At 52.6% G+C, this 27,350-nt stretch overlaps 1 protein-coding gene across 2 annotated transcripts in view; it reads right to left on the reverse strand.

Moving 5' to 3' along the window:
- The window catches only part of CDC42BPB (CDC42 binding protein kinase beta), a 103,613-nt gene that overhangs the window by 48,774 nt on the left and 27,489 nt on the right, over nt 1-27,350 (reverse strand). For both annotated transcript variants that reach the window (XR_008201246.1, XM_052659923.1), the window contains exons 2-4: nt 14,336-14,427; nt 8,550-8,633; nt 6,511-6,606 (exon numbers count right to left, since the gene is read on the reverse strand). Coding sequence is in view for 1 of the 2 variants with exons in the window: in XM_052659923.1 (XP_052515883.1) it covers nt 6,511-6,606; nt 8,550-8,633; nt 14,336-14,427 (272 nt within the window). In the remaining variant the exon portion in view is untranslated. The remainder of the gene's footprint in view (nt 1-6,510; nt 6,607-8,549; nt 8,634-14,335; nt 14,428-27,350) is intronic.

Here is a 27,350-nt window from a genome sequence, read left to right on the forward strand (position 1 = left end):
AACATATGTTATAAAGAACTGGAAATTAAAATAGTTTTTGTTGATTCATAGATAAGAGCGAGAGTCTAATGAAATACAAAATCCAAAAAGAAAATTTTTGGAAATTCATGGAAATTTCCCCTAGCGCAAAGGTGGCCGAGGCAAGAGCACACACACATCCACGGCGCCTCACTGAGGGGCCCAGCCCAAGGCTACGAGCTGAGCCTCCATCTCCCGAGGGTCTGCTCCACACAGGGCTGGTTTCCACATGTGCGGGGAGGACCCCTCATGTGAGAGACAGCACCTCAGGCTCTGGCCCCACGGGGGCTCTGTGCTCAGCACGCGCCGCAGCCTGATCGCAGGCCGCGCTCCCTGGGGAGCTGAGCCATCGCTACTGCCAGAGAAGCCTGCCGCCTGCACCTGACCTGCTTTCTCTGCCCGGGAACCTCGGGGGCAGCCACAGCTCGTCTGAGTAATGCCCGCAGGAAGTATACCAGCTGCTGTTGGTGACTTGCCTGATCCTGGACTCCACAGGGGATTCAACTCCCCCAGGGCCAAGGGTGGTAAGAGCTGTGAATGGTTCAGGGAGGGAGCCAGTATGCGGGGACGGGCGACAGGCACCCAGCACTGGATGCCCTTAGAATGGACCACAAACCGGCAAGCGCAAAGGACGCCACTTCATTGTTTCAGTTCAGTTCAGTCGCTCAGTCGTGTCCGACTCTTGGCGACCCCATGAATTGCAGCACACCAGGCCTCCCTGTCCATCACCAACTCCCAGAGTTCACTGAGACTCACCTCCATCGAGTTGGTGATGCCATCCAGCCATCTCATCCTCTGTCGTCCCCTTCTCCTCCTGCCCCCAATCCCCCCCAGCATCAGAGTCTTTTCCAATCAGTCAACTTTTCGCATGAGGTGGCCAAAGTATTGGAGTTTCAGCTTTAGCATCAGTTCTTCCAAAGAAATCCCAGGGCTGATCTCCTTCAGAATGGACTGGTTGGATCTCCTTGCAGTCCAAGGGACTCTCAAGAGTCTTCTCCAACACCACAGTTCAAAAGCATCAATTCTTCGGTGCTCAGCCTTCTTCACAGTCCAACTCTCACATCCATACATGACCACGGGAAAAACCATAGCCTTGACTAGACGGACCTCAGTTGGCAAAGTAATGTCTCTGCTTTTGTATATGCTATCTAGGTTGGTCATAACTTTTCTTCCAAGGAATAAGCGTCTCTTAATTTCATGGCTGCAATCACCATCTGCAGTGATTTTAGAGCCCCCAAAAATAAAGTCTGACACTGTTTCACTGTTTCCCCATCTATTTCCCATGAAGTGATGGGACCAGATGCCATGATCTTTGTTTTCTGAATGTTAAGGCAACTTTTTAACTCTCCACTTTCACTTTCATCAATAGGCTTTTTAGTTCCTCTTCACTTTCTGCCATAACGGTGGTGTCATCTGCATATCTGAAGTTATTGGTATTTCTCCGGGCAATCTTGATTCCAGCTTGTGTTTCTTCCAGTCCAGCGTTTCTCATGATGTATTCTGCATATAAGTTAAATAAGCAGGGTGACAATATGCAGCCTTGACGTACTCCTTTTCCTATTTGGAACCAGTCTGTTGTTCCATGTCCAGTTCTAACTGTTGCTTCCTGACCTGCATACAGATTTCTCAAGAGGCAGGTCAGGTGGTCTGGTATTCCCATCTCTCTCAGAATTTTCCACAGTTTATTGTGATCCACACAGTCAAAGGCTTTGGCATAGTCAATAAAGCAGAAATAGATGTTTTTCTGGAACTCTCTTGCTTTTTCCCATGATCCAGTGGATGTTGGCAACTTGATTTCTGGTTCCTCTGCCTTTTCTAAAACCAGCTTGACCATCAGGGAATTCACGGTTCACGTATTGCTGAAGCCTGGCTTGGAGAATTTTGAGCATTACTTTACTAGCATGTGAGATGAGTGCAATTGTGCAGTACTTTGAGCATTCTTTGGCATTGCCTTTCTTTGGGATTGGCATGAAAACTGACCTTTTCCAGTCGTGTGGCCACTGCTGAGTTTTCCAAATTTGCTGGCATATTGAGTGCAGCACTTTCACAGAATCATCTTTCAGGATTTGAAATAGCTCAACTGAATTCCATCCCCTCCACTAGCTTTGTTTGTAGTGATGCTTTCTAAGGCCCACTTGACTTCACATTCCAAGATGTCTGGCTCTAGGTGAGTGATCACACCATCGTGATTATCCGGGTCGTGAAGATCTTTTTTGTACAGTTCTTCTGTGTATTCTTGCCACCTCCTCTTAATATCTTCTGCTTCTGTTAGGTCCATTCCATATCTGTCCTTTATCGAGCCCATCTCTGCATGAAATGTTCCCTTGGTATCTCTAATTTTCTTGACGAGATCTCTAGTCTTTCCCATTCTGTTCTTTTCCTCTATTTCTTTGCATTGATCGCTGAAGGAAGCTTTCTTATCTCTTCTTGCTATTCTTTGGAACTCTGCGTTCAGATACTGATATCTTTCCTTTTCTCCTTTGCTTTTCACCTCTCTTCTTTTCACAGCTATTTGTAAGGCCTCCCCAGACAGCCATTTTGCTTTTTTGCATTTCTTTTCCATGGGGATGGTCTTGATCCCTGTCTCCTGCACAATGTCACGAACCTCATTCCATAGTTCATCAGGCACTCTATCTATCAGATCTAGGGCCTTAAATCTATTTCTCACTTCCACTGTATAATCACAAGGGTTATTCATTGTTTAAAGATGTGCAAATAACAAACTTCCGTGACTATGAAAAACAGACTATCTTCTTCAGAAGATATGCTAGAATAACAACTTCCTAGAGGAAACTTTTTGTGAGAAATCCTCACTCTCCACAATCAGAAGGACTTTACAGATAGTGCTGAGAGGCACACGCAAACAGCACAGGCAGGAGACATCAGCTCCTCAGGAGAAAAAGTACACGGAGTGGACAAACACCCTGACTGTGACAAAAAGACCAGAATGACGTCCGCTCATTCGCTGTCTCAGTGACAGACTTGTTGGCACCTGCTCGGCCATGGGTACCTCATGGGGCTGGCATCACATGGAGGGAGGGGAACACAGGAATTCAGAGTGACGGGCCAGGAAAAAACCCAACCGCAGGTGATGGAGGGCCCAACCGGTGGCTACTGCACAGGGACCCCCCACCGTCGACCCTGGGGCTAGGGCTCTGAGGGCAGGAGGGAGCCGGCCCAGCTGGGGCTGCCCACCAGACAAAGGGTCTGAGAGAAAGGGGCCAGTGAGCGAGGCGAGCGAAGGGGCGACCGGGCCCCGGGGAGCTCCGGGCTCCACTCTGCTCGCGGCTTCCCCTGGCCGCCCAGTGCGCAGACCAGACCGGCAGGAGGGGAGCAGAGCTGGAGCGGGCTGGGCAGGAGGTGAGGGTGATGGCACGTGGGAGGGTGGAAGGGGAGACGACCCGACAGAGGGCAGGTAACCCGGGGGAGAGACCACAGCACCTGTGGCTGGACACGCGGGGTGAGGCAGAGCCCGTGAATGAGCGGCCAAGACCTTCGGTCCCTAAAGGAACTGGTGGGGGCAGGCAGCGCCACGGCTAGCCGAGCCTCCACTGTTTCCCTGTCCACCTAGAAATCTGAAGAAAAGTCAGAAAGTGTATCACAGCAGCGCTAGAAATGACCAGCGGGCTCCTGGAAAACAAGTTTACAGGAAAAGGAACCTGCAAGGGCTTACAGGCAGGCGAATAAGAGAAAGCGACCGGCTATTTCTCATGTCACGTAACAGGATCCTGACTTCGGTCAACAAGGCAACGCCCTTTCAGACTGGTGAAACAGCTTTAATTTCTACGAAATGCCCAGTTTAGATGCCCACAGCAGAAACTGTGACGTGGACGGGCTCTGTAGGGTGGCCTCCCCATCACAAGACCCCTCAGCCCACGGCGCCTCGCGCCCAGTGGGGCTCAGCCACCTGCTTCCAGTCTCGCTCCTCCTCGCATCCTCCCCACAAGGCAGTAACTGCTCCTGAAGAGCGCCGCTGGGTGGCAGAGGCAGGAGCCACGCCCGGCCAGCAGCCTCGGGCTCCCACCAGGCGGTGGCAGGCCTCGCCTGCCTTGTCTCGCGGCTTTCCCTGTCTGAGGGGCAGCCCCCCACACTCACCCAGAATTCCTAACTGGCCATTGCAACTCAGAATAAGCCAGCAATACGCTGTGCTGGTTGTAGGAAAAGTATCAGGGGAAAAAAAGACGTGCTCTTCCTTCTTCCTAGTACTCCGTAGAGACTTCATTCAGTTCTTAACAAAATAGGAAGTGAACTGGAGGCAGTCCACTCGAAGCAGCAACATTCATCTGGAAGCAGCGGCTGATGGAGAGATGGCCCTGGGGGCCCTCCGGCCAGAGGGCGGGGACCAAGTCCCAGCACGGTCCCTGGATCTGTGCAGTGGGGCCCTCTCCTGCCAGAGGGTGGGGACCAGGTCCCAGCACGGTCCCTGGATCTGTGTGGTAACCTGGGATGAATGATGCCCTCTCCCCTTGACCCAGAAAGTGTTCACACAATCATGAAAAACCACGGATGACTAACTCGCCTGGCCACTGGGAAGACTGACTGATAATCAATAGGCTGTGCCCAATAAGCCCCAGCTGTCCCCTCTCAAAACAAACACATATTTTAAAAAATCTAAACAAAGAGTCTAACATACTGTGTTACCTGGTCCTGGCCTACTGAATCTAAGGGATTTCTCTGAGGTCTGAAAGAGATTATTTTAAGATAAACAAAAGAAATTCTACATGACTCCACTTCCTGGAAGCACACAGAGTCCACTACTCAGAGTGAACTCACATGTCACCTGAGGCCCTGCCCTGCAAGTCTCGTGCGGCCACGGCTGGGGAAACGTGCTGGCCGCTCCCCGGGCAGAGACCAGTTTCCCTGAGGTCCGTGCAGACTCTGTCCACTCAGAGCTCCATGGCGTGGACATTTCCAGGTTCAGGCAAACCTGGAAAGTCCTTCTCAGAGTTAAAAGTCCTAACAAAGCCATCATGAGTCACTCGGGGCCCAGGCCAAAGGTCTGATTTACCTCTCACTCCGAACTGGTTGTCCTGCACCTGTTCATTTTTTTAATTATTAAAATTAGAGGCTAATTATTTTACAATATTGTGGTGGGTTTTGCCATACACTGACATGAATCAGCCACAGGTGTACGTGTGCCCCCATCTCAATTCCCCTCCCCCACCGCCCTCCTCATCCCATCTCTCTGGGTGGTTCCAGAGCTCCGGCTGTGAGTGCCCTGTTTCATGCATCTAACCTGGACTGGTCATCTATTTCACATGTGGTAATGTGCGTGTTTCAATGCTATTCTCTCAAATCATCCCACCCTCGCCTTCTCGCACAGAGCCCAAAAGTCTGTTCTTTATATCTGCGTCTCTCTTGGTATCTCACATATAGGATTGTCATTATCTTCTAAATTCCATATACATGCATTAATATACTGTACTGGTATTTTTCTGACTTACTTCACTCTATATAATAGGCTCCAGTTTCACTATTCATCTCGTTAGTACTGATTCAAATGTGTTCTTTTTAATGGCTGAGTAATACTCCACTGTGTATATGTACCACAGCTTTCTTATCCATCTGTCTGCTGATGGACACCTAGGTTGCTTCCACGACCTGGCTACTGTCAACAGTGCTGCGATGAACATTGGGGTACACGTGTCTCTTTCAATTCTGGTTTCCTTGCTGTGTATGCCCAGCAGTGGGATTGCTGGGTCATATGGCAGTTCTATTTCCAGTTTTTTAAGGAATCTCCACACTGTTCTCCATAGTGGCTGTTCTAGTTTGCATTCCCATCAAGAGTGTAAGAGGTTCCGTTTTCTCTGCACCCTCTCCAGCGTTAACTGTTTGCAGACTTTTTGATAGCAGCTGTTCTGACTGGTGTGAGATGGGACCTCATTGTGGTTTTGATTTACGTTTCTCTGGTAACAGTGATGTTGAGCATCTTTTCACGTGTTTGTTAGCCATCTGTGTGTCTTTTGCACCTGTTCTCTTACACGTCCAAGCTCATCCTACCCACACACGCAAGTCACAAAGTGATGAGCTGACACTGCAAGTGAGCCCCAGCTCCAGTCAGAACAAACAGCTGACAAGAACATGGGGACCAATAGTCACCCCCAAACCTATGTCAGCAGCCCCAGTGGGGAGGGCTGCAAACCAGCACCTGCTGCCTGACATGACCGCCTGGGAAACGTGACCGAAAAGTCACCACTCAGGTCACAGCTCCAATGTTCTGAATTCCCCCAGTTTCTGATTCTTACATATAATCCAAGATAGAAAACCCCCATTTCATAATAAACCAAGTGAAGAAAAGAAGCGCGCTATCTAATGATCAGAGGGAAAAAGTTCACCTGATGATCACACTGAAACCAACCCTCGGTTTTATCGTCAAATGCACATTTAGGCAACGACAGTCCCAGAAAGCCTTACTCGTTTTCAGTGGTGGCACACAGGAGTCAGAACCCCTGGGAAGACGTCCCGGGACAGGTCCGCGGGGCCCACACTTACCAGGTAGTTCTCGTCCTGGAAGGCGTAGTGCAGCGTGGTGATCCACTGGCAGTCCCCGTTCACCAGCACGTCGCGCTCCTCCCGGAAACAGGCCGTCTGTGAAGCAGGGAGAGAGCCAGGCTGTGTCCACTGGGATGGCGCCTGCAGGGCGCAGCCCCGAGTGGACGCAGGCTCCAAGGCCACAGCCCCTGCCCTGCAGTGAACAGAGGCTCTGAGCGGACACAGGCTCTGAGTGGACAGAGGCACTGAGCAGACGCAGGCTCTGAGGCCATGGCCCCCACCCTCCAGGCCTGCAGTGGATGGAGGCTCTGAGCGGACGCTGGCTCCAAGGCCACAGTCCCCCCACCCCAGGACGCAGGGACCAGGTGTGTGGTGTCTTCCCGTGAGGGATCCCACAGCAGCAGAGGGATCTCTGCTCTCTCCTGCCCCCGTGGCCCCACCCTGAGTGTGTTGGGGCTGCTGAGAAGTCACCTCCCCCCAGGGGCTCGCACCCACCCCTCCACACGCCCCTTCCAGGGCCAACACACGAGATTCAACCCAGCTCACGCTTGGACTTGGTGCACAGTATGTCAATCATAGGTTCTGTGTAACCAGGTTTAAATTTAGAAGCAATATTCAACTCTTTAAACGTGCTCATGCACCATGACTAGTGTGATACGGTGAGTCATCTACCCCTAAAGCTTTTATAATTTTTAACGTTTACCCTACACACTCATCACTTGAGATTAACATAACAAGTTACATTACATACGGCCCAACTAGCTTCTTTCATAAATCAATCACTTCCTAAAAATTTAAACTTCAGTAGAATTTGCTACTAGTATTTCTTTCCCCATGTACTTTATTTGGTCCCTAAACTTTCATTTAACAGTAGCTCTTCCCCCAAGAACTGCTCCAGTGATTTTCCTGTGTTCACCGACCTGCCAGCGATGACAGGAAGGGCTGCTGGGGCTGTCGGTGATGGGTGAAGATGGAGAGGGGGGACGCGGAGTGGACGGGGCGGGGCCGGGGGGGGGGGGGGCAGAAAAGGCCGAGTCATGGGACGCCTGCATTTCGAGTCCGGGTGACCACAACACTGGTGACAACTCAGTCAACCAACACACGCTTGAGCAATGACACGTGTAAGACCTTGTGATGGGTGCTGCAGCTGGTAAGAGGACACGAGTGTGGACAGGGGAGGGGAGAAGCCACATGTGCTTTAAGAGGACGGAGCTGGGTGGCCAGCAGGGTGCTGAGGCGGGAGCCCCGGAGAGGGAGGAGGGACGGCCTGCGCTCAGGAGAGCTGCGTGGCCATCAGCAGCGCTGTGTACTGTCCACACAGCGTGACCACTCGCATCGGCAGGTAAACATCCACGAAAACAGCAAAGGGGCCACCTGGAGTTACCAGGAGGAGTCAGAGTGACGGGATGAGAAGGAATTTCCAGAGGAGGAGGTGGTGGTTCTGGACAGGGGTCCCCAGGGCAGACAGAGGGCAGCAGCGGCCTGGAGGGGGATGGAGGGGACAGGGAGAGCGAGGCCAGGGCCACGAAACAGCGGCCACCCAGATGGACAAGGAAGAAAGAAACAGGCTGCCCTGTAGTGGTCACCTACTTTTATTTATAACCTTCCCTCCCCTAGCGGAAGGAGGGCAAAACATTCCCGGATTCAAGAATCCCTTCTGCACTGGGAGCAGAACTGAGATAAGATGCCCGAGGGTTTTTTCCTGTTTTTTTTCCAGGCCCATGATAGCTCAGCTCCTTGACAGGGGCTGAACCCACGCCCCATGCAGTGGACGCTCGGAAAGCCTAACCACTGGACCACCGCCCCCAAAGACACACCCGAGGGGGCTCTCGAGAGAGGCACCTGGCCAGGAGCCGACACCGGGAGGGGCCGGGGGCCTGCCGACAGAAAGCAGCGGCTCTCATGAACGAGGGAAGGGCGGACGGATGGAAGGAAGGTCCAGACGTGCAGGACTGCGGCTCTTACCCGCGGGGCTCCATCAGGCCTTTCCTGACATAGACGCTGCCAGTTCACGGGCTTATTTAAGGCGCCACACCTACCTCTGCTCTTTTCAGCATTTCCCACTTGTTGAGGATTTTCATGGCGTATATTCGTTCAGTGTTCTTCATTTTGACAACAGCAACCTGTTATACAAATGAGAGTTCAACAAAAATTCAGTTAACGAAGCACAAAAGGTCAGCAGCGCATTTCATTAATTACAGAGAAAACTTAACTGCCTGGAAACCCTGGAAAATGAGCTGTTAAGGAAAGTAAAGTTTTCTATGTAAGTAAAGATTTGCCATTTTAAGCATCAAAACTTGATTTTAGGACTTCCCTGGTGACACAATGGGTAAGACTCCACCTGCCAACGCCCGGGACACAGATTCAATCCCTGGTCTGGGAAGGCTGCATGCGCCTTGGGGCAACTAAAGCCCATGTGGGGCGCGCCCCGAGCCCGCAACCCGCGCTCGGCCACAGGGGAGGCCACCGCAGGGAGAGGTCTGAGCACCTCACCCAAGAGCGGCCCCTGCTCTCTCGCAGCTAGAGAAAGCCCGAGCAACAAAGGTCCAGTGTAAACAAAAATAAAAATAAATTGATTTAAAAAAAAAAAGTCAGTTCTAGCCACATGAGGCCTGAATGACCGCAGTCGCTGGCTCAGCCTCCATCACTTCGGAGCTGAAGCACCGGAGCACGCGGCCTGCCGGCCTCTCTCTGGGGTCTGCATTTGCACAGCGATGGCTTTGCATTCTGTCAGGGGCTCCCAAGCTCCCCTCCTGCATTCTGGGGCTTCATCTCCCCGCACACCCAGCCACCCCCACCTCAAAGCCCTGCACACGCCAGGACTCGCCTCCGGGATTTTTTCTTCACGAGGGCGGTTAGTAACTGCAGTAGGGGATGTCTTCCTCTTATCTCACTGTTCACTGAACCCAGTGGGCAAGGTGCAAGTGGCTGATGCTCTCTCTGGGCTGGCGCAGCAGCCCTACCGCAGACCATCACGTAGCTCCAAGGGCTTTTCAGGTGGAGCTTATGTACGAGAAAAGTGGCCCATGGGGTATGTCGTGACACGCACATGCGGTGCTTTATGTGGTCTCTCAGCTGTTACATAACGATGTATTTACAAAACGCGGGGTGAGAGGCCGCGGGACAAGAGAGCCTGACCACCGCTGTCTCAGCTAATTTGCTCTTTCCCTACGGGGGCTCCAAAGTGTAACCTGGGCAGATTCACTTCTTTGTGCCTCAGTTTCTACAACTAGGAAATGGACAACAGCAGGACTGTCCTAAGACTGTTGTGTGAATCAAAAGACTCGACATGTTCAACATGGCTCAGGACGGTTTAGACACATAGTTATTAGCCCTTGGCATGCTGGCTGTCAGCCATATTCTTCAAGGTACAACGCAAATGCCACCTCGTCCAGGAAGTCCTCTTGGACTTCTGGTCCCCATCAAATCTAAGATGAATTCTTCCATCGCTGCACATGAGAAGTGATGTCTGCACCATCGTATGGCACACCCTACCCTATATAAATAAATTACTCACTTGCTGCCCTAAGTCCCCATCACAAAACCATAAGCAGTGATACTGACCCCTGCACCTGGGCTCTGCTGCCAGGGGCTGCCACACACAGGGATGGGACAGAGAGTTCCAAAAGCGAACCACTTATTCCCCTGCTTTCTAAACAACACCACACAGCAACATCATCACAGCAACCACAGGAGCTGACACGCACAAAACACTGCTTGTGTCCGGGGCTGCGCCGAGCAGCGGACCCACTGTCTCTCAGCTCACCCTCTCCACAGTCCTAGATGGTGGCTACTTCTAATAACGTCACAGGTGTGCCATCTGAGATGCAGAGCCTCACTCCCTCAGGCACGTGCTGGGAAGGACTGTCTTACAACTATGGTCACAATTAGATATAATCCTCCCAGAGCCTGCAGAGAGTTGGAGGTACGTGCCCTGCACTGCTGGGCTCCTGGCCAGGGTCCCCTCCACACAAGTGCCCACGACCACCCTCTGGCCCTCACCCCCCTCACCCCGTCACCGCCACTCCAAGGGCCGCTCCCCTCACACCACACCTAAGTGGCTGTCTGTCCACTGCTGGTTCAGAAACCACTGACCAAACTTGCTACAACTCTGAATAAATTAAGAATAACAACAAACAACAACAAGTGCACATTTAGCGGGCTCTCCAACATGTCTAAGAACAGGAACTCTGGACACACACTGCCATCATGTGAGGAGTGTCTATCTCTTCCTGGGAATCAGCTATAATCTGAGAGAGTAAGATATTAAGTGGGAAAAAACTACTAGTGTTTAGTACAGAAACGGTCTAACCTGGTAAGCAAGGTAGAGCTGCTAACCTTTGAGAAAAAGAATGAGATTCTGAAAATGACAAGCATCACTGACGATCCAGACCTTGCCGGGAACGAGACGCAGACCACCAGAGAGCGTGGCTCTAGAGAGAAGCTCTGCCAGGGCACAGAAAACTTTCAGATAACACACAGGATGGTTCTGATAAAACACACACGCGCAGAGGCAGGGAAGGAGGGTGAGAGAGCTCAATCGAGAGCAGCACAGCTATAAAGTGATCAAGAAAGTGAGATAAAACGTCAACAAAGGGGCATCTGAGTAAAGGGCTGAACCGATCTCTGAACCGTTCTATGCACACAGCTGTTCTCTTAATTTGAACCTGTTTCTAAACAAAGCTTTCACAGCTTTGCTTCTTTAAGTCATTCTAGCAACAAGGGGCAGCAAGGCAGGGTGGCTGGACACATGGGCTTTGCGTCAGGCACAGGGGTCAGTGCTACCCCCACCACCCACCCAGGGTCAGGCCCCCGCTCTGCGCCTCAGCCTCGCATGTTCTCCGTGTCTGTGAAAGCATGTGAGGCTTGTGGTGCCAAGCACACGGTCACCCTCGGGGACCTGCCATCACGTCCAAAGCCACGGCCCTGGGCACCACACTTCGAAGCCGGGGAGTGGGCCCCACTGCAGATCCTGGGTCAGAGGAACCTCTCGGGCCGCTTTTCCACACTGAGGGGAGGATGGAGACGTGTTCAAAGCTCAGGAACAAGCCAACACCCTGAGACTCCAAGCCCTGGCTGAATAATAACCTATTCACTGAGCTCTGCTACAGTTCTGAGATAAGAGGGACATACTCCACTCCAAGCAGACTCTGCGAGTTCTGTGTACAGGCAGGGCTCTTGAACAGTGCCGCCATGGTGTCAGAGGCACAGGCGCACACCCCTGTCTATGCACGGGTGCACACGCCCCTGTCTGTGTATGGGTGTACACACCCGTCTGTATATGGGTGTACACACCCCTGTCTGTGTATGGGTGTACACACACCTATGCATGGGTACACACACCCCTGTCTGTGTATGGGTGTACACACCCCTGTCTGCGTATGGGTGCACACACCCCTATCTATGCACAGGTACGCACACCCCTGTCTGTGTATGGGTGTACACACACCTGTCTATGCATGGGTACACACACCCCTGTCTGCGTATGGGTGCACACACCCGTCTGTGTATGGGTGTACACACACCTGCCTATGCACAGGTACACACACCCATCTATGAACAGGTGCACCCACACCCCTGTCTGTGTATGGATGTACACACCCCTGTCTACACACGGGTACACACACCTGTGTATAGTTGCACACACAAGGCAGATCTGCACAGACTCTCCCCCATCCCTGGCTTGTCACGAGGAAGCAATCATTCAATTAAAACCACGCGTGAAGAACACTCAGGACACAACAATGATTAGGGCATTCCCATTTCCACAATCCGCTTGGTGCTCTGGAGACAGAGAAGCTGAAACGGGGCCACATTTCAGGCACGTGCTGACAAGACCACTCCGGGAGGAACGGCAGTGGTAGGAAGGTGAGCCACAGAGTCCGGAACTCCAGCTGCGCTGGCAAGGGCAGCACCCGTGTGCAGCGAGCTGACGGCCACAGGAGCTGGGTGAGGAGGGCTGGTGTGGGGGCCCAGGGAGGGCTGACTGTGTGCCTCATAGAGAAGCTGCTAAACCTGGAGAGGGAGCCAGGGCTGGACTCCAAGGATGCGTCGTCTCTCTTCATCCGGGAGGAACTGAAAAGTGATCGATGTTATCTTCTTTGAAAGTCGGAAACTGACTTTTGCATCAAGTTCTTTGGCAAAAAAGAGAGCACTAAAAATAACTTGTCAGCTATTCTGGCACAACAACTTCCTTCCTTGTGCTTTTGTTTTCTCCTCCTGAAGGCCATCCCTATCCTGCCCTGGGCTCTCCTCCTGCTCCCCACCCCAACACCCTACAGGGCTTGCTGTCAGTGTGGAGCTCTGTGTGGCCAGCGCTGTGCCCAGCAGACCGCCCCGCTCCTGGGAGGGGAGACAGTCGGTGGAAGGGTATACTGAACTGAGCTGGGTTTCAGTTTGAAGAGAGATCTGCTGTTTCTCCACGGAGCTCACTTTTTCCCCTGCTCGGGGAGGGCAGGGCTCCCAGGCGGTGGGGGCTCTGAGGAGAAAAGGGAAGGACTTCTCCAGGAATAGGATGCTCCGTACTGACTGGGGAGCTGGTTGCAGAGGAGCAGACGGCTGTCATAACTAGAACCGTTCACCCAGATCTGTGCATCTCATGGGGAGGTACACCTCAGTATCTGAAAGCAACAGCCAACATCCCCCTGTCCCGCCCCAGCCCACAGCCGGTCTGGGGTCGCCCCGGGTCGGAGCTGCCCCAGTGGCAGGCCACCCCATCCCCTGCAGCCTGGAGAGATCCACTCTCAGGGCTGGCGGGGGAGAGGAAGGTATGAGGATGACAGGCCCCCCACAGAGCGTGGGCCAGGGTCTGACCCGAGGCTGAGGGTTTCCAAGGAAGACACAGGAGCGCGACACACAGCTGCCCACATTTACACCGGCAGGCCAGGCTTTCCCATTCAGGTGTTCTGAAGGTGTTTCCACAGCAGCTCTCTCCTCCTGGGTGTTCTACTGAAGCCTGCAGATACAGCGCGGCTGTCACCAGGTGCTGGCAGCGCAAGAATCATAAAAAACGCTGAAATGTCTTCTAAAACAGATGCCAGTCCGCAGCAGTCATGAGAAACTCCAGGGCAAAGAAGCCATCTCATTAAATCCTGCTCTGCTTCCTTCCGTGTATATTTCGCCCCATGTGAAGTGTACGCTGCGCACGGCGAATGCTATCTCAGTCTGCAGCACTCGAGTCACGTCCAGCAGGGTCGCTGGCGAGCAGAGCACACGCGCGGCTGGGACGTGACAGGGCACTTGGCTCACTAACACACGCAGCTCCTGGCCCAGGAGCGCTGAGGCAAATCCGAAGGAACGGCGTTACTGCGATTCAGTAAGAGCCCCCTGTGAACGCACCGGATCCTGGCCCGCTGCTGGGCGGCCCGCGGAGGGTGCTGGGCGCGGAGACAGGAGGTCAGCGGCTCCGGCCCAGGTGCACAGGCTGCTCCCCTCTGCACCCCCAACACACACACATGCCTGGACTCAACCCCATGAGGACCGACAGGCGGCGGGCAGGCTACCAACAGTGAGCACCGCCCAGACGGTGGTTCTTTTTTTCTAAGACTGTTTTCAGCTGACAAATAGATAATTTTAAAAACTTACTCTGTAAGAACAAACTATTCTGGTCCAGACAATATTTAGGGTAATTCACCAGTCACCACTTTTTTTTTTTTGCCCCTTAATTCTATCTTTCAGATTTTATCCACCAAAAACTCTCCAAATGATACCAATAATTACCTCATCTCAAAATCAACATACAGGACCTTAGAAACGCTAGATAACAGTTGTAGGCAAAACTGAAGGATGGGAGGGAGGGAGGAGGGAGGGAAGACGTCTACCTCACCTCGCCAAAAGCGCCTCTTCCGATCACTTTAATGATCTCGAAGTCTTCTCGATGAAGCTGCATTTCCTTCACCAGCTGCGTGAACGGTTTTGCTACAAACAAAAAGAAATCAAATCAACAATTTGCTCTAATAAGTTGATAACAGATAAAAATTTTATAATTGGGCATTCTAAGAAGTTATATTTTACTTAGAAGCAGTTTACTTTTTAAATGAATACTTTTTAAAACATGCAATATATCCGTAAGGGTTTCCTTGGCAACCCAGTGGTAAAGAATCCACCTGCCTACATAGCAAAAGGGGGCTCAATCCCTGCAGAAGGAAATGGCAGCCCACTCCAGTACTCTTGCCTGGGAAATGCCATGGACAGCCTGTGGGGTTGCAAAAAGAGTCAGACACAATGTAGCGACTAAACACCAACCTTTGGGAAGGCATGGACAGCTGGAGAATCAGAAGTTACACCAGATTAAGGTGGGCATTCATACTGGACCTGTACTTCAACACGTGTCATAACAAACACCGTCACAACAAAGGCCCCCTGGGAAACTCAGGGCAGTGGGGCTCTCCCCACTGAGCGAGCTGTGGACGCTCGACTCTCCTGCAGGGCAGCACAGGCCGGCGGGCCAGATCTGTGAGCTCTGGGTGCCACGCGTCAGCCTGCGGGACTCCAGGCACTCTCCCAACTCCCGGTAACCAGCTTGAGTTGCTGGAGCCCCTGGCGGTGCCGAGGGGCAGGCTGGGAGCACTGCGCCCCCACGCAAGCTGCACGCCATTCTCAAGGTTCACTGTGTGATCACCCACGCTTCAGGGAGAAGAAAACAGAGCCAGGTTCCTGTGCAATGTGGACCGGGTTGGACAGTGTCTCCCCAACAACCTGTGGATGTGATCTGACTTGGAAGTGGGGTCTCTACAGATGTCATCAAGCTAAGAGGAGGTCCCAAACAGGAACGAGGTGGGTCCTAAACCCAGCACGACTGGCACCCACATACAAAAAATCTAAACCAGAGAGACGACGAGGGGAGTCACGTGAAGATGGAGGCACAGAGCCCAGGGGTTCAGTGACAAGGAAGGGGTGCCCCCAACTGCTGCTGCTGCCAGTCGCTGGGAGAGGGACAGGCTTTCCCCAAGGGCCTGCAGAAGGAGCACGGCCCCGCTGACCCCCCGACTTGGGACTTCTGGCCCCAGAGCTGTGGGAGAACAGGAGCTCTCTGCTGCTCTGGGGCCCCCAGCTGGTGGTGAGCTCTCAGAGCAGCCCCAGGGTCGGGAGCCCCACCGGCACAGGACGCAGCGTGACCGCCGTCCGCCCGGCCCTTGCCTGTCCTGCCACAGCGCTCACACCCTCAGGCCTGCAGCCCTGTGTCTGGCTGACCTGGACTTGTTCTCCACAGCTCTCTTTCAGGTCCTCCATGAGGACAGCTTTGCCAGCTCTGCCCTGGGGGGACGTGGGCAAACGTACGAAGGTTCTCTCTGGGTTCTCTGTTATAAGCGCATGTGCACCTACATCAGCTCAGTTCAGTTCGGTTCAGTCGCTCAGTCGTGTCCGACTCTTTGCGACCCCATGAATCGCAGCACGCCAGGCCTCCCTGTCCATCACCAACTCCCGGAGTTCACCCAGACTCACATCCATCGAGTCGGTGATGCCATCCAGCCGTCTTATCCTCGGTCGTCCCCTTCTCCTCCTGCCCCCAACCCCTCCCAGATCAGAGTCTTTTCCAGTGAGTCAGCTCTTTGCATGAGGTGGCCAAAATACTGGAGTTTCAGCTTTAGCATCATTCCTTCCAAAGAACACCCAGGGCTGATCTCCCTCACAATGGACTGGCTGGCTCTCCTTGCAGCTACAGTATCTCTCCTCAAATCCTGCAAATCTCATCTTTTCTGGACTTCCAATTGAGCTCCACATTCTTAATTTAACTCAATTATTTCCTCCTTAAATAGCTGCTCAGTCCACCAAGGTTTGACAAACAAGGTTTGCTGATCCAAGGAACAAAGAGTAGCAGAAGGTTCTTGGCTCCTGCTGGTAGTAAATTACCACTGCCGCCACCGTAAATATCCATCAGCGCTGAGACTAGGGAACAGAACACACCGGGTCTGAATTATTCAGGGGCGAAAAGAAAGGCTAAAGAAAACTCTTGAGCTAGAACTTAAAAGGTCACCTATGGCGCCTCATGATTTATTTCAAACATCGCCCAAAATCTCCATTCTCAGGAATCCTCACGGAAATGCGGACTTTCAACAGCCACTGAAGACCATCACCTCTCTCGGCATCTTCTGGGGGAACCAAATGGTACCTTCATTTTACCGTGAAGAAGACACTGCCGGCAAAGCTGACATGCCCAGCACATCCTCCCCCAGCAGGAGAGCAAGCCTGGGAAGGCGATGCTGCGGCGCTCCTGGGAAGGAGCTGAGCCTTGCGCACGCGGCGTGTGCCCGGCAGACGCTCCTCCTGGCAGGGGCTCCACACAGCGCGGGGCACTCTGCTGCAAAAACCCGGAGACTCACGCAGCCTGCAGCCCGCTGTCATAAATGCGCAGGCCCAACAGCAGTGTTCATGGAGGTCAAAGACAACTCACCCCTAACTGTGCTGCAAATCCTTGTAACTTCCCACGTTCCCATTCCAGCCCTTGACTGTAGACACAGTAAGTGTCCATACAGCTATTTTTCATATTTTGCTTTCAATTTCTCATGTTTTGCATCTTCCTAAACCACTCAACTATCATTATAACAGTTGCATAATATTTCAGTAAGCTGACACACCCACAACTTAAAATTGTGTGTCTACCTAATGCAGAGCTTAAAGGTTTACTTCTTTAAAATTATTTCCTTATGATGAATAAATTTGCAAGAAACTTTTCATACACACAGATTTTTCTTTCTTTTTTTTTTTACACTATTTTAAGTTAATTTTTAGGATGAAATTCCAGGACTCTCCTCTGGGTGCTAACATTTTTTCTGGTTCCTAACCTGTCTTCCGCCCCACACTGATGCCTTGTCTTCCTTTGAGATTAAAACATTCTTTGATGCCTGGTTAGGTAATGTTCTCCCATATCCGGCTGTATGCCCTGGGATGCTAACTATCCATTCATGACATCTGCTCATGACCTCATGACCTCTGCTTCCCCCTTTTCAACCAACTGCACGTCAGTACTTCGCTTTGGTTCTGTCAGACGCAACAACTGTGAACACCAGGCCTCTACTCTGCTGCCTCTTTCATCTGAATTGCACTATTTTTATTTTATGGCAACTATTACTTTTAATAAAACCAACTTCACTTTTCCTGTAATTCTATTCTTAGAGCTTAGAAAGTTGTAACTCTTTAATAAAGATCTGATAGTCAACCCTATTTTTGGCTAAACAGCTTTGTAAAACAGTCAACTCATCATTCATCTGTTGTTCAGAGTGCTCTGGAACCTGGCGAGAAGTGTCTGTCTTGATTTCCAGTGGTGACTATCTGTAAGCAGGTGAACAGTCCAGGGAAACATCCCCAAGTTCTGCTCACGCCTCCCGTATCGGCAGGAGGCGGCCATGTGGCCGCGGAACCAGGAAAGTCCTGGTTTCCTTCCATCAGGGGAGTCAAGTTCTAAGTGGGACACCTGGTAGCTCTGCTGCCTTAGAAAAGGCATCTGCTCCTCTGACTAAATTTTCCATAACACAGGCAAAAAGCCCCTCCTCCTCAGGGACCCATGAGCAGGGGCTGAGGCAGGGAGGCGGGAGGCCCCTGTGGCGGAGGAGCCCCAGCCGGCTCTCTTGACGCCTCTTTTTTCCGCATCAACGGTCCTACTTGATGCTCCTCAAGTTGTCCTCTTTCTTTCTCGATGGAACAATTTTTATCGCTGATGCGTTCTACACAGCTCTGAACAACTTCCCTGAAATGCATAACCACGGGTTTATCGGGTCCAGTCTGATAAACAGGGGAAGAACCATGGGAACACCCCAAATGAAAGCTTGAAAAGATAAAGGAAGTAAGACTCAAGCAACAGGAAGTTAACTATGAGAACAAAATCTAATTTTTAAAATAAAGAGCACTAAAAGGAATCCAGAAGGAAAGCATTATTTCTGAAGAATCCTAAATATTTTCAAACAGTTCTGAAGACACAGTAAAAATGTTACAGTGCTAGGTAAAAATCACTGAGACTGCATTAGCTAGAACCCGAACAGACAATCACCTCAGAGCAGCAGGCCCCCTTGCAAGCCCAGCAGCGCTGAGAGGCCAGAAACCGCTCTGGCGGGAGGGACTGAGGGAGACAAGGGGAGGGGAGAGAGCCACCTTTCCAACAGGGCGCCAGTGTCAGCTCAGAGGCCAGGGAGCCCGCCATCCGGAGCAGGCTGCGTCTAGAGGCAAAGCCCACGGGCGTGTCTGAGGAAAATGCGACAGACAGGGCTGGTGGCTAGGTAACCGAAAAGATGCAAGTGCGCGGGATTATCATGAAGCAGCAGGGGCAGGGAGCAGCCGATACACCCAGGGACCAGGAGAACCACAGGGAGAAGCAGGGCTGGTGAGGCTGGGCACAGGGCTCCGCACAGCGGGGACTCGGAGGGTGGGCGGCAGCCGGGCTGGCCGCCGGGGTCTCTGAGCACAGAGGTAGGTCATAGAGGCTGGAGGCCCGCAAGCTGAGAGGGGCACTGGCCAGCTGCGGCTGGGGTCTCTGCAAGCGTGGGAAAACACCCAAACCGGGACCCACAGCCCACGACTGGAAGACACTTCCTGCTAGGAAGAAGCTGGGGGCCAGGTGTCCCCTGCAGAGGTGAGCCCAGATTCAACTCTGAAACTTGGGAAGGAGTCTGGGCTGCGCGGAGCCCTCTGCCCAGGGTTCACAAATGCCCCGAAGGAAGAGGAGCCGGCAGGAAGCTGCCAGGCCCTTCTCCCTCCTCCAGCCCCCTCCGTCTCCCTCCAGGGCGCCCTGGGCAGAGCCCAACAAGGAGCAGGGTTAGAGCCCAAACTGGGCGATGCTGGGGTGAGGAAGACATCCGTGTGGGAGACACAGTAACAGCAGGGACAGGGGGCTTGTTCTACACGGAAAGCCTGATGCCCTCAGTAACCAGACCCAGGACCATGGGAGCCAGGGCCACGACTGTCAGAAAAGGGAGGACAAAGGCCCCGCAGTACTGGGTCAGAAGTGGGGGCAGCAGTGAGAACTCACGGCTTTCAATGTGTGGATGTAATCGGTGTGCAAACACACACACAGAAGCCGCGCTCTGTCTCCATGGAGGGCCAGGAGGCAGCATCACCCCAACAAGAAGCATCATTAGGAAAGATCTTGGTTTCTAAACACCATTCTCCAGCTAAGGAACCAGGGCTCCTCCATCGAGTCCACAGCTGGGTCAGGCAAGCACAGGTGAGCCTGGAGCCCCCTGTTGTGCCCGAAGGCAAGCAAGCACTCAAAGAGTGAGAGTGAATGGAAACAAACAGTCACAGTCACAGATCATCCCACCCATTAAATAAAACAAGCTCAGGAATACACAAGGATAATAAATTAATCAAGAAGTTTTAAAATCTGATGAGAAATGGGATGTTTACAGTTTCAAAGTACATCCAAAATGGATACTAATGGATCAAACAGAGACACAGCGACCTCACAGTGCAGCCTGGCCGACAGGCTGCAGACCCGGGGATCGGAGTGAGACTGCACCACCCAGAGGACACAACGAGAATCACCGCGTTCTGGACTCTGAACTCAACCACGAGGACACAGGAGCAAAGCCTAAGCTGTGGAGATAGTCCACGAAATGACTGGCCTACAGAGGGCTCAGCCGTGACAGTTAGGCGAGGCCAGGCACATCCCCGCAAAGGGAGGGAGACAGGACGGAAGCACAGAGGGGCTGGGATCTCGGCCCCTCTGCTGTGGGAGAAGGTGGGACAGCGGGCCTGGGGGACTGCCATGCTAAGTCCTGATCTGGGGGTGCAGACTATGGGGTCCAGGGAACACACACTCAGCCTTCAAGGGGGGGTTATGTAAGCAACTCACCCTCAAATTGTTGAGGGAATTCTTTATACTGCTATCTGCAGCTTTTCTGTAAGTTTGAGACTGTTTCAAAACATTTAACCTCTTTTTAAAGATCATCAGTTGGTATCTGGAGCGCGGGTGGGGCTGTAGGGCAGGCATGGGGGGGGCGCCGCCTCCCACCACGACGGGAGGAAGCATAGGTGAGGATGACGATGCTGCACCGGGTCACCCTTTGGAAGAGCGCTGCCTGCGATGTGGACGGAGCAGGGGGAGACTCCAGGGCGAGTGGGTGGGCAGCAGTGATGGACAGGACTCACAGCTCCTGCTCCCGAGTCGGAGACGAGACCAAACGGACTGTTCTCACTAGAGTCTACTGCTGGTTCATGTTTCAAACAAGTGTCTCACTTCAGAGCAGCCAGCTGACCCCAAGGAGGCTTCCTATCGGAAGGAAACTGGAGCTCACTGGGAGGGAGCCGGGCAGCAGCATTTTGAAGGCTGCTCCACTGACTAAGCCTAGAGCTCCGGTGCTCTTCAGAATACAAGACCAGGATTCCATGAGCTGTGCCCAATGGGGAGCAAGCAGCTTGTCACGACACTCTTTAAACAGTCAGGTTGCAAAGCAAAATCACAACCAAAACACCATTAGGGATTCATTTTAAACATAATTTATATTAAGATTCTCTCAGAAGTCAGATATTATGGGTAGCTTGAAGAAAACAGATTCATTATAATGCTTAAAATAACATTTGCTTTCTCATGGTAATAACGAACCCACAGATTCTGAAGTAAGACAACACAACTACTCCAAACCTTAGAAAAAGTAAGGTGACCTCTCCTCTCATGCCAGCAACCGGCAAACACGGGAGGGCCCTGCACTGGGGCAGCGCGGCGGGCGCGGGCTGGCCGGCCGCTGGGGACCCACGCTCAGCGACTGCTGGGGTGGGCACCACTTGGAGCCCCGCCCCACACGCATGGTGGGTGACCTGCAGCTGCGGCCTGAGACCGCCCCCAAGAGCCTACCCCATCAGGCAGTCACAAAGCCACCACCCCGCCCTCCGGTGCTGGCCTGCATGCACCCTCCAGCCCTCAGCACCGTCTTCTCCCAAACCAGCACCGTCCCAGCACTTCCCTGCTGCCGACCTGAGCATCCTTCAACAGAGCTTGCTGCCGCCCCTCCTCCACAACACCCCGTGCCCCCCTCAGTCCCACTACACTCATCTTTCAGTGCCTCGGGCCTGAATGTGGTGTTATGAAGCAGGGCCCCATGAGGGGTACCCCGCCCCCCACGCCCCCCACAAGTGGAACACAAGGGAACCAGCAAACACAGCTGCCTCAGCAACCAGTCATCAGGAAAGGTGACCATCTCCACTGGGAGCACCTTTATTTTTTTTCTAAGAATACATTCAACAACTTGGGATATTTTCCTCCAAAAAAAGACAGAATAAAGCTTAGCCCTTAGACAGCTAAACCTTAATTGGGAAAAAAATTTTCCTATTCTCTTCATTCTTCTATAACCTAATCCTCTTCCTACAGAACTTCTCATGATTCTAAAGGGCAATCAATCAATCAGCCAAGCAAGGACAACCATTGGCAACTCCAAGGGCAAACGGGGATCCCTATGTTCCCTCTAAACAGAGAATGGCTTTACCAGGAAGGACTGGGGCAGAGGGAGACACTTTCGCTGAAACTGACTGAAAATGTGAAATGAGAAACTGATGCCCCACCCTCTGGTTTGTTTATCTAGAGAGGAAAGAGCAGACCAGCTGGACAGGGTGCCGGGAGGGGTGGCCTGGTGTCGCGGGGTGGGGCGTGCTGGGCCCCCGCCCCCGGGCCCAGCCTAGGCCCCGCGGCACTCACATCCGGGGAACTGGCCTTTCAGATCACCCAGTCCAAACAGTACATGTACCAGGGAGGAACCCCGAGCCCAAGGGCCAGGAACACGCAGAGGATGCGAGGGGCGGCTCTGCTTCCTCTGCGAACAGTCAGCCCCTATCCTGGGGAGGCCCCCCACCCCCACCACTCAAGAGGTGCAGTGATGGGCATCCCACGTGGGGGGCGGCGGGACAGCACCCCGAGGACCCAAGAGTGTGGCCACCAGAGGACTGTGAAGGGCAAGGCGTGACCTCAGCCCCACTGTGCGTCCAGGGCAGGGCTCCCCTGGCCGGGCCCTGACCTAGCCGGGCAGGAAGCAAGCACTCTCCCCAGCACTGGCTTCAGGGAGCTCACGCTTCCAAGACGGGGTGAAGTCTGTCCCCACAGCGCAGATCCGACACCCCAATGGGAGTCACACCTGTCCCAGAGTTCGTGGAAAATGTGCTTACGTTACATTAAATGGACTTTACTTACTTGTTGTAGCAACGATGATCTTTGGTTAAATGACAGAATGCTATACTTCATAAGAAGCCGAGAAAGTGGAAGCTTCCAAGAAGCCCTGTTAACTCCCAAATAAAAATTCTCCAACCATGAACTCTTCAGATAAGCTGAAAATCAGGGACTACAATACTGTGAAGTGAAGAAACATTAATTTTAACCTAAAGCAGTATAAGATTCTAAAGGACTGAGAAGGAAGTCCTTTAATGCTCTGACTCAGAAGACAAGTAAGGTTCCGACTAAGTCTGTGAAAATCTGAGAGGCAGGGGTGGGGAGGCCGCAGTGAGTCAACAGAAAACCAGGAAAAATCTCATTCCAACAGCCTGCTGTTATGTTATGTTATGCTATGCTATGTGAAGGAGGCGAGCCTTCCCAGACCAACCCTGGGGTCAGTCACATGACCCTGCATCTCTGCCTCCACTCCAGAGTTGACGGACTGCCTTCCTCAATTCCTCTTCACGTGGTCGCTCTTGCTTTGACATCACTGCAATAAAAATCTGCTGCCTCACTGACGGGCATCACTCAGAACTGCTTGCCTTCCTGCCTGCAGCTCCCAGTCAAGGAGGCAGCAACTCTGAGACTGTGAAGTCTTCTCCACGAGCAGCCGCGGCCCTGTCCTTTGGGATTCCTTTGTCAAAGCAAAGACCCGTGTAAAGTGAGTGACCTTCACAACACATCTCTTTTCTAAAGCCAGATCCCTCGAGGATGTGAATACAAATATATGTTCTGTTAAAAAAAAAAAAAAATCCCAGTGTACAATGCCACGTTATGAAAAAGCCAACAGTCACACACGGGTTCCCTGCTACCCAAAATAGAGTGCTCCCAGGACATCTTCCCTGGGGCTTCCCTGGTGGCTCAGATGGTAAGCTATTGGCCTGCCATGCAGGACACCGGGGTTCAATCCCTGGGGGAAGATCCCCTAGGAGAAGGGAATGGAAATCCTTCCTAAGCCGAGATGCAATCGCCTCAGGACACGTCTGCTAACTGATCCACAGAGACGACGTAGAGACACTCAGACACTGCAGAGCTGGGGGGGCTCCTGGGGAGGGAGCCTGGCGGGGCCCTCTCTCTGCTGGGGGTGCTGCCTCTATAAACGGTGCTCTGCAACATAAACACTCGTCAGTATTTTCACTTTCTGCCTTTTTTTCCGAAACATAAAAATTGTCCTAGAATTTCTCGTCGTCACCAAGAACAGGTACTAATGGAGGTCCTGCACAGAAACCTAATTTTTGATGAGCAAGGAACACTTGTGCACATGTTGCAAAAATGTGACCTGAGAACAAGAGACGACTGCACGATGCTTCGATGGGTGGACCAGGCAGACCGTGCACATCCAGGCCCTTCCACCTGAGCCACAGTCATCCTGGCCACCTACCTGCTAAATTTAAGAAAAAGAAAATTCAGGACTACAGAATGTATAGCCGGTAACCAACTGGCGGGGGAGGGGGAAGCTCGCTGAAGATCACTCTCCCGTCACTCAGTAGAAGGCACACCCGTGTGGCCAGGCCGACTACAACCACTGTGGGTCCAGAGGTGAAGCCCCAACAGCACAGGCTGCTGCAGGAGCCCGGCACACTCACAAGGCATCCCTGAGCTCGTCTCCTCCCCTGCGGACTGAGAGTGAGAGTGCGCATCCAAGGAGTTACAGGAGCGTGAGACCCGATCAACCCAAAAGCTTTCAGCACTGGGCCAGCACATGGTACGTCCTCACTACTCGGGAGCTCTGTCATTACTGCTGGGTGACACGTCTCTTTTTGTTTTTGTTTATATGTCATATTTACCAACAGGTCCCTTGGACTTCAAGGGGATCAAACCAGCCAATCCTAAAGGAAATCAATCCTGAATATTCAACTGGGAGAACTGAAGCTGAAGCTCCAATCCTTTGGCCACCCGATGCCAAGAGCCGACTCATTGGAAAAGACCCTGATGCTGACAAAGACTGAAGGCAAAAGGAGAAGAGGGCAACAGAGGATGAGATGGTTGGATGGTATCACCGACTCGATGGACATGAGTTTGAGCAAGCTCCAGGAGACACTGAAGGACAGAGGAGCCTGCGTGCTGTAGTCCACGGGGTCATAAACAGTTGGACATGGCTTAGTGACTGAAGAACTACAACCAGCAAATGAACAAATGAAACCACTGCCTAAATTATCCTAGAATCCAGCTGTATTACCAACCAAGAAGGTACACTCACTACCAACAAGCTCTGCCAGGCAGGCTGCATGTAGAAGACTCCTGGGTAGCACCCAGTAACTGCCACTGAGCAGCCCTGTAAACCAGGTACTCCAAGAGGGCCCTTCACAGCCCTGGAGGATGGTCTCTCACCCAGGAGAGGGTGTGACGTGACTCACAGGCACGCCTCACCCAGCAGGGCTGCCCTGGAGCAGAGGCGCCTGGAGCTGCTACCTGCAGCTTCACCTGCAAGGTCCAGACCACCGGACAGCCGCCCTTCCGCCTCCCCTGCCCCCAGGGAACTAGCTGTCGCTGACCCCCCACTTTAATCAGCTTTTCTTTCACTCTCCCTGGACACATCAGAGCAGCTGTGACTCATGGGAGGCGTGGCAGAACCTCTGACTGCTGTAATGACCTTCGCATCTCCACACATGTGACTTACTTTCCTTCAGTTTATGAACCTATTTCTAAACACAAAGGGCCACGAAAGTAAAATTTCTGCCTGAGGCAGAGACCAATAGGCCCCTGGGTCAGGGCTTTCAGCCGCTGTCAGCTTCCCAGACCTGCTCAAAGGCTCGCCATTAATTACAGTACGGTGACCGGAAAACGCAGGTGCTGAAGACAGGCCTGAACGAGCACAGCGGGTCTGTCGCCCTTCTGCTTCCGGGGAAAATGGGACAAAAACCTTTTAAGAGATTCGTATTTTTTTCTGAAGTAGAATTTCTGATGTAAGAGCTTTAGCTCTCTTTCTGTTCTGTTTGACCTCATTTTGGTAAGACAGGTAGAGGGCAGAGAAGAGGGCGACGTCTACAGAGAGCGTGACTGTGAAACAGGAACCCACCGACTCAGAGCCTTTCCTAGTGCGCCTGCAGCCGAGTGGCCACTGAACGGCAGCCCTGAGTGGGCGCCAGACCTGGGCAGGTACGGCCGGAGCCCCGCGCCCAGCACCCCACAGCCTGGCAGCCTCACCCCGTCCCACGAGCGAGAGGACTGCAGATCTGCACCCTCACGCCAGAGCCTCTCGAACCCAAAGCCAGCGCAGCCCCTCAGGTCTGGGTCTTCTCAGGGCCCTGGGGTCAGGCTTCTGGGGCTGGTGGGGAGTGCTGTCTCGCCCTTCTGTGTCTTAGATGATCCAAAGGAAGAAAAACGAGGTGCCAGCTAGAAGCTTAGAAAGTGCTGGGGCCGTGTCAGGAGGATCAGTTCTAGTCATCTTCCCCAAGAGACCACCTAAGCCACCTTCTGGCTTTGGGGGATACACTGGAGAGACAGATACAAATGGAGAAAAGCTTTAGGTTTTGTTACCCTCTAATGTACCCCATTCCAGAATTTAACTCAAAAAGTTTTCATAATTTAACAGAATCAGGGAAACAGAATAACTGTGGTTGCCAAGGGGGAAGGGGCTGGGAGACGGCTGGAGTGGGAGCTTGGGATCAGAAAATGTAAACTGTTCCATACAGGATGGACAGACAACGAGGTCCTCCTGTACAGCACAGGCAACTATGCTCAACATCCTGTGACAAGCCATAACGGAAAAGAAGGTGGGCGCTTAATAAATATCTATTAAACTGATTCTGATTTTGCGACGTACAAACAAAACCCTTTGGGTTCTTATTGGATAGGTGGTAGTCCCTGTATCACCACAGCACAGACAACAGCATTTTCACAGAGGGCCACACCCACTATCTGCAGAGAACGACCCTAAGCAGCATGAATACAACCTGTGAGCAAGCAAAACCCCCTAACGTCATCAAGCTCACATTTTAGCGGAATAAGAGAGAAAAGAAAACATATGTAAGGAACAAGTAGATGATACAGAAAATTGTAAACCCTTCGGATTAAAAAAAAAAAAAACGGCAGGGAAAATGGGAGTGCAGTGGGGCAGGGATATTCACATACGGCTCGCAGGGTGACAGTGGTCTCAACAGTCAGATCCTGGTTGTATTTTGAAGGTGGAGCCGACAGGATTTCCTGCTGGACTGGAAGTGTGCCTGGAGAATTATCCAAGGTGTGGCCTAAGCAAGCAGGAGGAGGGAGCTGCCTCGGATGAGGCGGGGCCGGCGGCTGCTGTGTCCAGCAGGCGCTCCGAGGTGGCCGCTACAAGAGTCTGGATTCTGGAGAGGAGACCAGGCTAGGGGTGGGAACTGGGGTCTTGGGACCCGACTGCATCAGGGTCAGGAGCCTGGACAAGGCCCCGAGGAGTCAGTGGGGCAAAGGAGGGCAAGGACGGCGCCCAGGGAGCTCTGGGAGGAGGAGGACGGGAGAAGAGAAGGAAGCGGTGGGAGCCTGGGGGAGCGGCCTGCACGGGCGCAGGAAGCCAGGACTTCAACCTGAGGCTGAGAACTAAGGGCCACGGGCGGCCCTGACTAAGGCAGCGGTCTGATTAGACTGAGTCTGCGAATGGGGAAGCGGGAGTGAAGACACAGAACAGACAACTCCACAGAGCCTGCTGCTTTCAAGAAAAAAGACGGGAGGAGGGGAGCCTAGTTTAAATGTCTGACTTCATTTTCACCAAATGTTTTGTTAAAAAACGATG

This window comes from Budorcas taxicolor, chromosome 21, assembly GCF_023091745.1.
Source record: "Budorcas taxicolor isolate Tak-1 chromosome 21, Takin1.1, whole genome shotgun sequence".
NCBI classification, from domain to species: Eukaryota; Metazoa; Chordata; class Mammalia; order Artiodactyla; family Bovidae; genus Budorcas; species Budorcas taxicolor.